This window comes from Varroa destructor, unplaced genomic scaffold (assembly GCF_002443255.2).
Source record: "Varroa destructor unplaced genomic scaffold, Vdes_3.0 BEIS01000001.1, whole genome shotgun sequence".
In the NCBI taxonomy this organism is placed as follows: domain Eukaryota; kingdom Metazoa; phylum Arthropoda; class Arachnida; order Mesostigmata; family Varroidae; genus Varroa; species Varroa destructor.
This window is the reverse complement of record NW_019211454.1, coordinates 37,494,023-37,508,032: the sequence shown is the minus strand read 5'-3', so window position 1 is coordinate 37,508,032 and position 14,010 is coordinate 37,494,023. Positions and strand designations below refer to the sequence as shown.

Genomic DNA, 14,010 nt, shown 5'->3' with positions numbered 1-14,010 from the left:
CTGGTTTTGAAGATTTACGAATCGCTAGCTGGTCGACTGCGGAGCTGCCTCACTCGTGGTTGAACGGCAAAGAGGCTTGCTGGTCTCAACGGAAATTAAGGTACGCGTAGTGAACCTAAACTGTGCCCTGAAAGAGGTACACCACTGTCACGGCCGCTACCACGGCAACGATATTCATTACGGAGCATCAGCAGTAGCAGAAATTAGGGAGACGTAAAGGAAAGTAAAAGCATCAAGGACGCGCGCAAGAGAAAGAGAAAACGGAAGAGAAAAATGCAACACCAATAAACTCACAGGTGGCCAATCGGAATTATTGTGACAACTTTCAGGATAATAAGCTGACCTCTGTACTGCTCGCTAGATTGACAATGAACAGAGCGGATACACGCAAAACCTTCAAAGAACAGCTGGATTCGATCGAACTATCTTATCGTTTTATACTATGTGAGGCCGTTAAGGCTGTTTGTACTTCTGGCAGCCATTCTATTATACATGGTAGTCTATTATACATTTGGTAGTCGCCATGATTTTGGCCGCTACATACTGGTATGGTAGCATAAAGTCGAGACAAATAGACACCATATAACGCACATGAGGCTTCCCATATAGCACTTAGAAAAAAATCGTTTTAAGAACGAAGCTCTCGGCCGTCGATGTTCGGGCTGATTACTCGATTCCAACAATCTCTGTTTGATACTGGTTATCGTTACGGTTTAGAACGATGAGGACGTGGAAGAGGATATTCGGAGGCACTAACGTCCGCGTTCTTGTTTGTGATCGGCTTCCATAAGATTGGCCATGTTGCCTCAGTTCTACTGTTTACTGATGACGCATCTCTCCAAATATCCCTGCACAGTTACTTCGTTGCTGTTTCTCTGGAGGAGACGCTGGGTGCATGAGTTAAAGCGAAGGCTGAACGCAAGCTCGCTATGCGTCACGTGTTGATGGCGCAGCTCTAACATCGCCGATCAAGTGTTCTGTATAGCCATCAGTCGATTGGATGCAAACGTTTACCTCAAATAATTTTTCCCATGACAGCAATGGGGAAAACGTATGGATACTGTGCGCGTACAAAAATCTAAAAGGAGCTGCGCTTACCTCTTTGCCGCCCTGACCAAACACAACCAGTCGCTAGTTTGAACGCACTTATACCTATGACAATTCACGACAATTACCTATCAACGACAGCTGTAAGCAACGCACGATGCACTGATGAGTTTTAACGTAAATATGACGGATAATTGGGAATACATTTATTAATTAATGTTTGACAAAAGTATAATAAGAATACGCATATGATTTTTGCCGAATGTACAAGACTTTGACTTTAGATATGGGAGAAGAATACTTACAACGGACTAGCTTTGACAAGAACGATTACTTCATCCAAAGATAAATAGTGACCAGCTGTAGCGGTAGCCAGTTGGGACCCCGTCTGGTCTGTAGCAGATAGAACGTAAGAGAGAGATCCAAGCTACTACTTCTAGTAGTCTGACGACCGTTCGTCTTTTCGTTCGTACTCCAATTCATGAATAATCCATATGCGACGCCACCGCTACTATTCGTAAGCGTGGCCATCTACTTTTTGGCTCACTAGCTGGTATTGCGTGTTGGCTATCGAACCTAACAAACTATTGCTAGTGGTGGTCGGTTAAAAGGTATATTCGTCCGCAGGATCTACACGGGCGAGACTTGGAAGAAAGAGGGAAGATGGAGAAGCGACTTGGTGGTTGTGAACAGGGGTATTCATAGACACACACACATCCACATATAGACACCCATACACGCGCACATAAACATATGCATATGTTTGTCGGTGGCATTCTCGTTTTCGTGGCCATCGAAACTGCGCGTTTCATAAGAGACGTGTAGACAAGACGGCGACGGCCGTGGTAGCTGTAAGCATGGGAAAGGCGGTTGAGAGTCACGTGGCTATTGGAGAGGCAACTACCCGTAGGAAGGCCTTTATAGAGGGTCTGAGGCTCCCAGCGAAAACAGAGCATGATTCTTGCTTACGAGAGCAGAACCGGTCCGCAAGCAGTCAAGGGAAACTTGACTAGAACTACGGGTTACGCGTTTGTGCGACGAGCGGCACCTCAGCCATCATTGAGCGATGAGGCCAAACCAAGTGAAGCCCAGGCGAACTTTCATTATGGCAAATATGCAGGCGCTTTACGCACCCATTAGGAAGATTGAGGCAAACTGCAGGCGGCAGCAACTTACAATGACGACTTTCTGGCAGTGCTGTTGCTGTTGTCGTCGCCCGCATGCCTGCTGCAGGCAACAGTAAGTTCGGAAAGGTCAGGAATAGGAGGAAGAGAAGGAGAAGAAGAAAAAGGAATGTGTAAATAAAGTATGCCCCAGTGGGGTTGTTCGGGTGTTGGTTATGGATTAGTGATTAAGGAGAGGCCTAAGATAGGGGCCGGAGGGTCATGGGCCAAAGGACTTTGGGTTCTCCTCTCCGATTGCTTACCAGCTGCCGCTACTGCCGCTCAGGAAGCAACGCTGCAAAGCTCTGGGACCCTGTAAGTAGCCCAAAGCTAGCTTCGAAACTTGCCGGCAAACTGGTACCTGTAAGCAAGCAGTACACAGAGCGGAAGGGGCGCTTGCTTGATTGAACGGGCAGACGCGTCAAGTAGGCGCGTCTGGCATACAAAAACGACCACGGCGACAGGACTTCGACAGGAAATAATCTACGTGTCGCCAAACTCAGCTAGCTAGCTGCTGGCTAACTGGGTACCTGCGTACTCTGGATGTCTCAGTAGCAACTCACGTAGTCCAACCACAAAGGGCTAAAGGCCAACTGCGGGGTGGCGGTACTGGTGGCACCAGTGCCAATTCAGCCTACGAACTGGAAAGTAATGGCATAAGCAAAGCATGGAGTGTTAGGGCTCATGACTGGTTCTCAAAGTTGTTTGACTTGACCATATACATTCGTTTGTTTGACCCCAAAAACAGTCGTTAGTCCATTGCGGAGCTAGCGTTGTAGCCGACATAGATGACAAATACATCGTACAACTTCACTGGTTTATTAACTGTCAGTGACATGTATGAAACCGAATTTCCGGAGCAACTGTGGGAGCTATGCCTCTAGGGTATTTTGCTGACATATGTACAGCGGCTTCGGAACCCTCGTTCGAAATCTTTGCGAGACCCGATAAGCCTGAAAAGTTTACCAGGTTGAATCTGTCAGCTTTCGGCGAAGTGGCGGAGCCCGTAAGTGTTTTCTTAGAGGCCCATAGAAGGCAGTTATTTACGCTATGTTACTTTATCGCTGCACCGCGAGTTCTCTCTGCCGGAACGGCATTTGCAGTAACTGCATTGCAGTTAATCAGCACCGTGAAAAGTTCGTTTCTTCTCATAAGATGCCATGCTTATGGATTGTAACATAATGTTTATGACCATCGATTTCATCATCATCGTCATCATCATCGGTACTAGTAGTACTCTAAGCTAGAACGGTATGTCTAGTCTGCACACCGCGCCTATGTCTAGCCTACGTGAGACGCTGAATGGTTCAACTTGTTGGTTGTTGGTCCATAATGTTTTCCCCTTTCTGCCGGAGTCCATTCTCCTTCAAACCCATTCGTCATTCATCGTGTCGTTTGAACAGTATGCACAATGTACTCGCTTACTTTTCCTGATAGCTAAAAAAGCGGAAGGGATAGAGATACACAGCTCGTACTTGAAAGGAAACAATCCAAAGGAGACAAACAAATCAGCAGCCTGCACTACTTTGTATTAGATTATAGTCCAGCCGCTGCTAACGAAAGTACGCTAGTTCTACATACGAAAACGTAGGCGTTATTAATCACGAACAAAATGAACCCCCCCGGATATGTCAGCGCCGACGATACTCGTTGAACAGGGTATACTAGCACCGTTGCTTAGCATCGGTTGAGTTATGAAGCACAAACTACTGATTAAATGTGATTCATCTGCACAGCAGCACAATCAGCGTAAGCATACGACGTGCATACGTGTGCAGCAACTTTAGAAGAATGCTTTGCTGTGACTCTAGTTCATGAGAAAAACTTGTAGCAGGTAAAACTGAACAAGAAGGAACGGCCGGGTACGTACTTCGGATCGAGTTGAGCTGGACGAAACTTTCATTACGCAACCGTAATCCAGTTTATGCGGACGGCTTAACAGGAGGGACGCCGTTAAGCCGGATGCCTTTTTATTAGAGGGGTAATCCTAAGCAAAGGCTTGAGAGGTAGATATCAAACGTGGACTCCATTGAACATTAGCCTGCTTAGCAGTTAAGTAACGGTTTTGATGTCACCTTTCTTTTTGAGGGTGAATGCCGCGATGATTCATTCTGTGTGATAAAATGGACATTTTTATAAACCGAACTTTTTCGAATAGGCTTTAAGTGCCTTCATCAAAATTTGCTATTGCGAAGTTCCAAAATTACTGTATCTCATGCGTTTGTGGGACCAGTTAGCCAGTGTCTATCGTAAGTTTTCGTTATTTTCCCTAACACATGTTACTGGTGCTGAAGTTTACAACTATGCCAAATTTATTTATTATATGTAACGCGTTGCGTAATCAACCCTATGTAATTACGCTTTTATAAGATGGGCTAAAAGTTTTAGTTGTCTTATTAACATCTACTGATAACATCTACATGTAACGTTGCGAGATTCCTATTGAATTCACTTGTGTGTAACACTTTCTAACCGATCTGTACAGGTTTCCCATGGGACAATGTGCAACATGGTTAGCCATTATTCTGGTCGCAATAGTATGCCAATATACAGCCGCGACATTGTAAAAAACTAGAAATCTAAGAAAACAAACCGTAAATAGACAATTCGTTATCTGAATGCCACAGAGGTGTTTCTTCAAATTTTATCACGTGCCTTCACTGCGTTGAGACGATGAATCGCCAAACCACCATTGAAAGTATCTCTATTTTTTTTTTTTCTATATTATCAATTCTATTAGCAGGGAGCCGGTAGAAACATCATTGATACCGTATATCATAGAAAAAGAAAAACATTACATTTCGGTTTCGCGATTTACGTTTCCATTTATATAGCACGTAGTTACTGTAGAAAATGTTATACATCATAGTTAAGATCTGAGTATGCATTGCTCAATAGCCCCTCCTATATCGAAGTACATTGGGCTTCACCCTCACGCACATATATATACGCACGCAAGATACACGTTTTAAGTATAAACATTGTACTTTTTAGCTTTGTTCTCAGTTCGGCACTTCGTTTTCGAAGAGGTTTTTGTCTGCCGACGGTCGCAGGACGCCTCCAGCAGCGTCGTGCGATACAGCCGCTGCGGCAGTATGGCAAAGCAGAGTTGACGTCTCTGTACTAATTTTGCTAATGTTGGTCGTTGCGCTGAGTCTCTGTCGATGTGCAGCCGTTGGAAGTACTCAATTGCTCTCGGTGACAACAACAGCAGCAGCAGCAGCAGCAGTCAATTTGCTAAGATGTTATGTGAGTTCCTGCAGCTTTCGAAGCTTCTCGGCCATTAACGGTATGTTGGAGATCGCTTACCAGCTAGTTCCTAGTCTCGCCCGAGTGACTACTTGCTATTTGCGAATATGTCTACGTTATTGGCCAGCTGACCAACAAGTAACAACGGCAGAAAGAGCTATGCCGACATCACCACTGCGGCCGCCACAAACCTCTCTGACGGAGGTTGTTTCTAGCCACTAGAGTCATATCTCGACTCTCTCCTCTCTCTCTCTCTCTTCATGTCCCTCGTTCTGTCTACACACTCAATTTTTGGCTTTTGCAAAAGCTTGAGATCAATCGACGTTCCATAGCATTTTGCAACGTGATTGTTGCATCGGTAAAGGATGTAGTAACTGCCAGACGCTACATAACGACCGTCGCGTCAACGCAACACAAATTTATGGCCATCAGTCGTCCTATGTCTTTGTCCGGCAAGGTGTACCGGAACTACCCAGCACATACGTATTGAACCTTGTGCTACTTTTGTATTACTACTAGTTCTATTTCCACCTGCTTCTCCCTGTGCCTAGCATTTCATTCCATTTAACTGTTATAATATTATTTTGTGTCCCCTCTTGCCGGAAATTCGTTTCGTTAAACTGCGAGAAACACACACAATTTTCATAGAAAATCTTTTACACTAATCTTCCGACGAATAACATTTCATGAACGATCTGTGCGAAAAACACCAAGTGGCGCTGTGAATAACGACGACCACGCGTCCATATTGCCTCCACCTACCTGTCCGTCTATCAAATGACTGTGCATGTATACGTGTATGTGTATGTGTTGTGTGTTTGTTTTGGTGATTAATACGGGCAGCTAGGCAAGGAATTTGTTCCGAAGTCAACGAAGGCTGGCTGCTACCGTTCCTGTTTCCGTCAAAGAAACATTTCCTTGTAGCCACGGTAGTTCGAGCCAGCCGATGCACCTGACCGAGCGCCAGCGGGTCGTCGCCTGGCTACGCAGACAGTCTTGAGGCGCTACTGCTGCTGTGGCTGCCATCATTTAGATCTGTCGCATCTGATTGCGGCTCGGAAGCTGCTGCTGCTGCTGCTAATGGTTTTTGTGAAGCATATGAGCAACGCGAAATTGTCCGTAGACCAAAACATATCAAAGAACACTTTTGAAGTGTTTACAGCTCATGCAGAAAACCAACCGGTGGCTGGAAGACGGCCACTATTCGAAAAGAAATTACTTCGCAGGTTAGGGATTTCGCAACGAGCGAACGACAGTCGACAGCGGAAAAGTGCTGGGCTAAACGTACACCGTCAAACAGAATGTGAAGACTGTCGCATAGACAGAATTTCTATGCACCATATTATGATGCATATAGAGTGAACCACGATTTAACAAACCCAATATTTGTACAGGACAAGCATGCAAATGCTGGGTCGAGCAGACAAGTTAACTAACCTTGCGGCAGATGAATGACTCAACGATGAAAGCACGAATTATAAGGAAGTTCATCTGTGTATAATCACTATATCCGCCTTTTCAGTGATTTGGTAGAGATACCTGATCTGTTTTGTCTGGAGGAGGCGCCGTTAGCAGCTAGGAAAAACACTAGTATTCACTCCACAGCCAAAAAGGATTTCGATATTTTTAATGCAAGCTTATGCCAGCACAAAGAGCGTTGTGCAGATTTAAGGACTGCCGTCTCAGGCCTACGTTTGAATGTGGAATTACACAAAAGTCGACCGCTCTACAGACGCCTTCGCGCTACGTATCAGTTTTAAAGCGTCTAATGATACTAGAGAAATTAAGCAGGTTCCATATTTAAAGCAGGGACCCTGCCATGTTCGAAATGCTTACTATGCCTACGTTCTTATAAACTAAATATTAGTAAGGATATCCTAATAATTTCACTAATACTCTATTAAGAACTCTATTGGTGGCTAAAATATATTTTGGTACCTATATCTATGTATCCTCGCGATGATGCAGTGGTTTCTTGGATTCAAGCGTTAGAAGAAACGCACGCGTTTCGTGCTAAAGACAAGCTTAATTAACTAGCAAGTTAATAATAATAAACTTCCGGATATAAAAATTCTACAAAATTATTCACCAGCTTTATCTATAGATAAGCGTTTAGCCGTAAGTAACGACATTTACAGACTGACACTACGCACACATATATATATATATATATATATATATATATATATATATACACAGAATTACTGTTAGATCCCTTGAAAAAGATGCTAAGAAGATGCTTCTGAATGAATAAAGGAGATCGTATACTAGACTAGTAAAAGGCAGGCTCTACCTAATTATATGAGATGTTTATACAAATAAACTTCGACAAAACGTACGTATGCGTCTGCCTTAGAATGGATCGTACCACTGCTACTAACAGACACAACCGAGGCCTAATTAAAAGTATGGCTGTTCCGAAGTTTCAATTATCGCAGCGTCGTGCACGAGCTTCTCTACACTCCGCTGACGCGACAATTCTAGACTCGACTCGGTAGTGTCTTGACTCTTTGTTTCTTTTGTGCGACAAGAAAGCAATGATGCGTACAGCCAGTCAGTTTGCGCTCCGTCAGCCAGATTTGCATCCGCGTATATCAAACAACGCTGATTGTTAGCGCCCATGAGAAGACAGTGGAATACGAATTTCTGCCATTCAGAGATAAACCACAGCGCACCTAGCAGTCTGTAATGTCAGGGTTTAGGGGGTTTCAACAGCTTACGAAAAAGGTTGGTTTATTTTATACAATTTGACTCTCATGCCTTTTAGGCAAGCTTCAGCAAGCGGGGCTTGTATTGGCAATCTGGGGCTCTTTCCGCTATAAACGAACCAGCTATTAACCTATCTGTTTTTCAATGAATTACCACATGCTGCTCGTTGCATCAAGCCAGCTTTTTGTTTCAAAACCACGTTTTCTACAATAGCTTTCTACATACCGATGTGCAAGATGGCAAGATGTAAGTATGCATATATCGTACTATTACACATTACGTGAACTTACTTTCCAAGTTCCTCCTTAAGTTCATAGTTATCACTGAACCGCGTCGTTGGTGTGGGTGGCGCGGCCATGGCTGCACTGCACCAGGCACTTCGTGCCGCCTTCTATTCCACTCGTTATGCCGAACGTTTTCTGCTATAAAACTATTCTATTACAATCTGCCGCTGCCGACGACTAGAAGTTCTATACGATTAGCTTGGAAACTGTTCCTGCTTTAGCTTCTGTAGCCGCTGCTGTTATTACTGTTGCTTGAGCTAAGCTTCCGATGTTGTTGTTGTTGTTGTCGTGGCCAGCGACGGCGCCGTCCTGATGGCCGCAATGGGGCAGGGGGCCACTCTCGAGGCAACGCTGTGGTGGTATTGTCGTGTTGTCGCTGCTGTCGCAAAAGCGGTCGCTATGCGCGCTGTTAGTGGCTTCGTACACACCAGCACTACTCTACTGTGAGTACTAGGTGATGGTTCTCCAGCCGCTGCTGCCAGCGACGGCTGACTTGTTAACCACAAACACGAATCGTTGTCGTCGTCGTCGTCGTTGTTTAGTGCGGTGCGATCATGTATAATTCTCGTCTCGGGTCCTGTACACGACTCTTTCGCACTCTGACACGCACGTTCTCACCTGGCGGCTGATATAGCAAAGCCCACAGGCAATGTCGTAATCGCAGCCGCTTCTCAGACTAACGAGCTATAGAATAATTTCTGATTCTGCAACGAACGCAATTTGCGACTGGTGGTCTCGTGTCTGATTGTGCAGATATTGATCGTTACACGATAGACTGCGATGCCAGCTGTGTTTCTTTCTCTACCTATTCGGCCTCGTCTCGCGTCCTCAAATAGGCGTTTCGCGACCAATTAATACTAGCCCATCATGCCGCATACGTATGTATGTGCTGCTGCTGCTGCTGCTGCCACTGCTGATTGTTAACTGCTGTAATCGTCGATTTTCGCACTCAGCTTAAAAACTGAGCCTTTCGTTTTGTCTGCGTAGCGTAGGAGACGTGTAGGGTGACAGACGAGAACGTAGCCATTGGTAAGAGCGATATCTGCTTCAAACGGATTCGTGTGTTGAACTTCGCGTCGGTCTTCGCATATGGCTGTGACTATTATCCTATCTGCTTGTAGAAGAGAAGCAGTGTTCCGGTTTGAATTAGTTGGTGGTCAGCCACAAATAGGCGCACGCCATTGTCCTACCATCTCCAAACTAGTGCCAGTCTCGAGTTAGCGCGTTCGGGCTGAACGATTTCTAAGTCAGGCTCGTCTTTTCTCTGTGTCTCGCGTTTGACGCACACTACTTAATTGAATGTCATTTTCTTTGTCTTTGTCTCGTTCCTTTTGCACTCGATGTCAAGATCCTGTCAACGAAAACAACTACTACAAAAGCAATAACACAACGCTGCCGACAACGTGTCGTCAATTGTGGCTAAACGGGGAAGCTATCGTCCATCGGCGATTCGCCTTCTATTACGATGCCACCGCCCCAGCCGATGTTTCGTTGCATGGAGTCGCACCGCGCGCTCTGACCAGATACAATCATACGCACCCACACACTCAACACAATAACACAGTAGGAGAGAAACCTGGCTGACCGACATCCACTGAATAATATTGTATTATTGTTATTGCCGTCGTCAATTTCCACGCGTTTTTTAAGCTCTCCAAGCGCCCAACGCACTTACGCTGTAGCTTATTGTGCTTCTGGATGCTGTTATTAATTATACTAACCACCCCACGATGTCGAGTGTTGGGGGGGGGGGGGGGGTAGGATGGCTTCAATCTTGCTGCTTCAGTTTTTCTTGCTCGGACAGTTTGTCTTTTTCTGCTGGCGTTGTGCCGACCGAAAGCGGGGGGAAAAGAAGCACTCGCTGTCTTTGATGCCCAACACCAGCCCACATGCCCTTGTTGTAGCTATCACGGTGCGCACGATTGTGCACTACAAAGGCCACAGTGACTTCCAGCGGCCCGCACAAAGCCCAGTCTTTTGGGATTCGTTATTGCTTGGTGCGCTGGCCAGCTGGATGAACAACTGGATGGCCACTAACTGGACGAGGTGCTAGTTACTCTACCCGATGCTTTATTGTTATGCATGCACGCACGCACGCAAGCACTAGTTGGTAGTAGCGGCTTGTCCTGCCGTTGCCGCGGCTAGTACCACCACTGCAGTTGTGGCACACTGCAAACAGCCGAGCAGGGACCCTTCTCGATCAGAAGAGAACACGCACTCAGCTCAGGCTGGAGGCAGCGCTTAGGCGCTGGCCTAGACTCAGTGCGCCGTTGTTCGGTCCGGCCATTCCGTAAGCACACGGCCACCGTAGGTTGTTGCCTCGGTGCTGCTTCCGCTGTTCTCTCTCTTTCTCTACCTCGTTTGCCCTTCTCTGTCGCCTTCTCTCAACTACTCGATGCCCTCTGCACAGGCAACCAGCTTCCACTACTGCTACTACCACTGGTATTGCCGCTTTATCTATACCGCTGCTGCATCCAAGCGTTGCCACAATATATCAGTGGCAGCTGTAGTGACTGTGTATGCCGTGCTGCTGGCAGTGGCTGTAGAAAAATAGCGCGCACACACCAAGATGCTAAAAAAGAGCGCGAGCAGGCGCGGGCTGTTGGTGTCGCCGCCACCACCGCCGCCACCGTCGTCGTCGTCTTTCGCTGCTGAGTCGTCCTCCAAAATCTCGTCTTTCTGAGTGGCCTAGCACAGACAGACGCACTCGCACCACCGCAAAAGAGACTCACTCAGCGAGACAATGCGCACTGTCGTTGTGTGTCTAAGTGTACCTGTGTGCTGACCTGCATTCGCGGGTATGCTACTAGATCTGGTCGTTGTCCTGCTTGCCTGCGACTGTGGCTCGTCCTAAAGCTTGCCGTTGTCCGTTATTTGGTTGCTACTCCTCGTGCCGTTGTCGTTGTCTGGTAGGGCCTTGTTCACCGGTCCGCCGTTGTCGTCGCCTGCACTAGAACTCACTCATATAGAAAGGGCAGCACCACGCAGCTCGCACAGGCTCTGTACTGGCGACATGAGTACACCACGACGATGCTACTGGTGCGGTGCTTTCGAGCTGGTTCGAGCCTCAAGCTCTTATTTTGTGACTTGCGACCTTCTGGGCTTTTGGTAGGGATTCAGCAGCTACATACATTCTGCCTATCTGTCTGTCTTCGTTTCATGCAGCAGCGGACCGTCGCAAGGAAACTGCGGAAACACTATATAGATGATCCACTCGGTAGAGCGCAGGACTAGGATGACTGTTGTTGCTATTGCTAACTGGTAGGCTACAGTTTGTTTGTGAGTGGCGAACAAGCGCGTCGTAATCAGCTTTCGCTGAGTAACAAACGTCTGTTAGATCCTAACTCTCAGCTCGTGCTGGTAATGCTGCTGTGGCCAGTTTGCTTCAATTGTAGCCTGTGCAAGGATACACACAGAATATGACGACTGCCTGTCTGTCTGTCGACCTGTTTGTGTATAAATGTGCGTGTGTGTATGTGCATTCGCGCGTGTACAGCTTGTCTCTGTATCGGTAAGCAAGCCTAGCTGACTGTTTCCAGCTAACTTGCTTGCCTTTCTTCGTCTGTTGGCAGATGCGACGAAACATCGAAGTCGGGCGTCCGTTGCTCTTGCAGAGTCGAGTCAAATTCTTCAATCAGTTTCGTCTATCGATGGTTCGCGCCTGCTGCAACAGTCTTGCTTCTACTTTTTCTATCACCAGCAGCACTATCACCACTGCAAGCACAGTTGCCCCTGCTGCAGTCTCACCACTTCAGCTGCTGTTGCTCTGCGTTCGCTGATTCTGTCTATTTAATAACACATCATCGCTACTGACTCCATCGACATTTCTTACTGTTTTTATTGCTGCTGCTGCTGCTGCTGCTGTCTGTCGCACGCACGCAGGTGGATGCCAGTCGGTGCCCGCCGCCTGTTTCCACTCACTCAGTTCACGGCAGGTACCAACTCACGGCTGCTAGTGCTGCTGCCGCTACTATATTATTTGCAGAGTATCTAGCCGTCGAGCAGCTCAAACGACATCGTCGTTGCTGGGAGATCTCAGTCTGTCGGTCAGTTAATCCGCCCGTCGTTCTCAGCTTATTTTCGTGCTGTTTCTCTCACTCTCGCAGCACCAGCCCTACTACCACCATCACGGCGGCCACTAGAGAATGGCTGCCCTCTCTCTTGCCAGCCTCTCGTTTTCCTTCCTTCTCTGCCCGCCTGTCTGCCCGCAATGCTGCAACAGCAGCAGCAGCAGCAGCATTTTGTTCCTACTACCGCGCAGAATCGGTGGGGGTGGGCTGCTCACCACGTTGGCCGGTTAGGTGAGGGTGGTTGAGGGTTGCTGAAATCTGTCCAGTCGTCGTTGCTGTCCACGACCACGAATACTAACAGCAGCCCTTGGTGCTATTTCCGTCCGATGCTACTGCAGCAATAGAAAAAGAAACAGCAATAGCATCTCGATGTTCGTTTGCATTGGCCCGCTGTTGTTGTGGTGACACTGTGCACTGCCTGTAGCAGTGAACTCGGTGTTTCCTTTGTTACTGGCTCTGTCTGTCTGTCTATCTGTCGGTTAGGCGGTGGACATCGTTGTCTTTCCCTCTTGCCGCCGCCGTTGCTGTTATTGCTGCAGTTTATGTTTTCTGTATCACTGGTTCGGGCAGGCTAAAGTTGACTAATTCTTTGTATGTTCACTCTTTTATCTTGTTATGCTTACCCAACGACTCGTGCTGCTGCTGCGGCGGAGATGCTGCGAGCAGACTGGGCTGTTGGGCTGCTACTTGCTGTGAAAGCTGCCGTCACAACAGCATCGGCCAGGGCGCTGTACTCGCTCACCCACTTTCCTTTTGTCTGCCTGCCTTGCTAAATAGCAGCTTCCACTTCGACGGGCGGCCACTGCTTTTACCTGGCTGTTGCCCAGCGAGCATTCTACGCTGTGCTGCTCTTCGCGGCCTCCTATTACTCGCACATCCGCTGTTGTGCTATTGTCGACCCTATTGCCATCATACCACTACCATAAGCAGCGGCAGCAGCCAGCCAAGCACAACACTCATAGCTGAGCTACTCTAGTCAGCAACGGCAGTGGCCTCCTCCCAACGTCACCCTCAGACGTCTTAACAGCACGGCACAACGGAAAACTCAGTAGTAGTAGTAGTAGTAGTAGTAGCAGCAGCAGCAGCGGTAGTAGCAGCGGCCAGGCGCCACCATCACCGTTGACTGCGCGCGCTGACGCTCGTTTCGTTGGTTCGATCGCACGCTCCTTTTGTCAGAGCCTCTACCGTGGTGCTGCGTCTTTAGGCGGTGATGGCGACGACGCTGCCGCCACTCTACCACTGTACGCCAGCATATATTTCAGCAGTCGTACACAGCCTGAGTTGAATACGCACACGTACACACACTCACACGCATATACAGGCATATAGAGACGGCTACAATGAAAACGGTCCAATGCAACGGCTGGAACCAGCTCGCTGCATCTAGGCAGTACCCACGCTCTGTTTCTCTCGCTCACACGCTACACACGGTCAGACAAACGCACAGACCGACATATATAGATTCACACATAGAGTAGCATTCAACCA

General features: G+C 47.4%; 1 protein-coding gene across 13 annotated transcripts in view; it reads right to left on the bottom strand.

Moving 5' to 3' along the window:
- Nucleotides 1-13,440, bottom strand: part of LOC111243562 (calcium/calmodulin-dependent protein kinase type II alpha chain-like) — a 71,834-nt gene extending 58,394 nt beyond the window's left edge. For 2 of the 13 annotated variants that reach the window (XM_086977443.1, XM_086977445.1), the window contains exon 1: nucleotides 8,459-13,307. In XM_086977443.1, the coding sequence (XP_086833569.1) occupies nucleotides 8,459-8,483 (25 nt within the window). In that variant the 5' untranslated portion in view covers nucleotides 8,484-13,307. Of the gene's footprint in view, nucleotides 1-1,352; nucleotides 1,840-8,458 lie in introns of those variants that run through there. The other 11 variants (XM_086977444.1, XM_086977446.1, XM_086977447.1 and 8 more) reach the window with 11 other exon arrangements.
- Nucleotides 13,441-14,010: the final 570 nt, after the last annotated feature.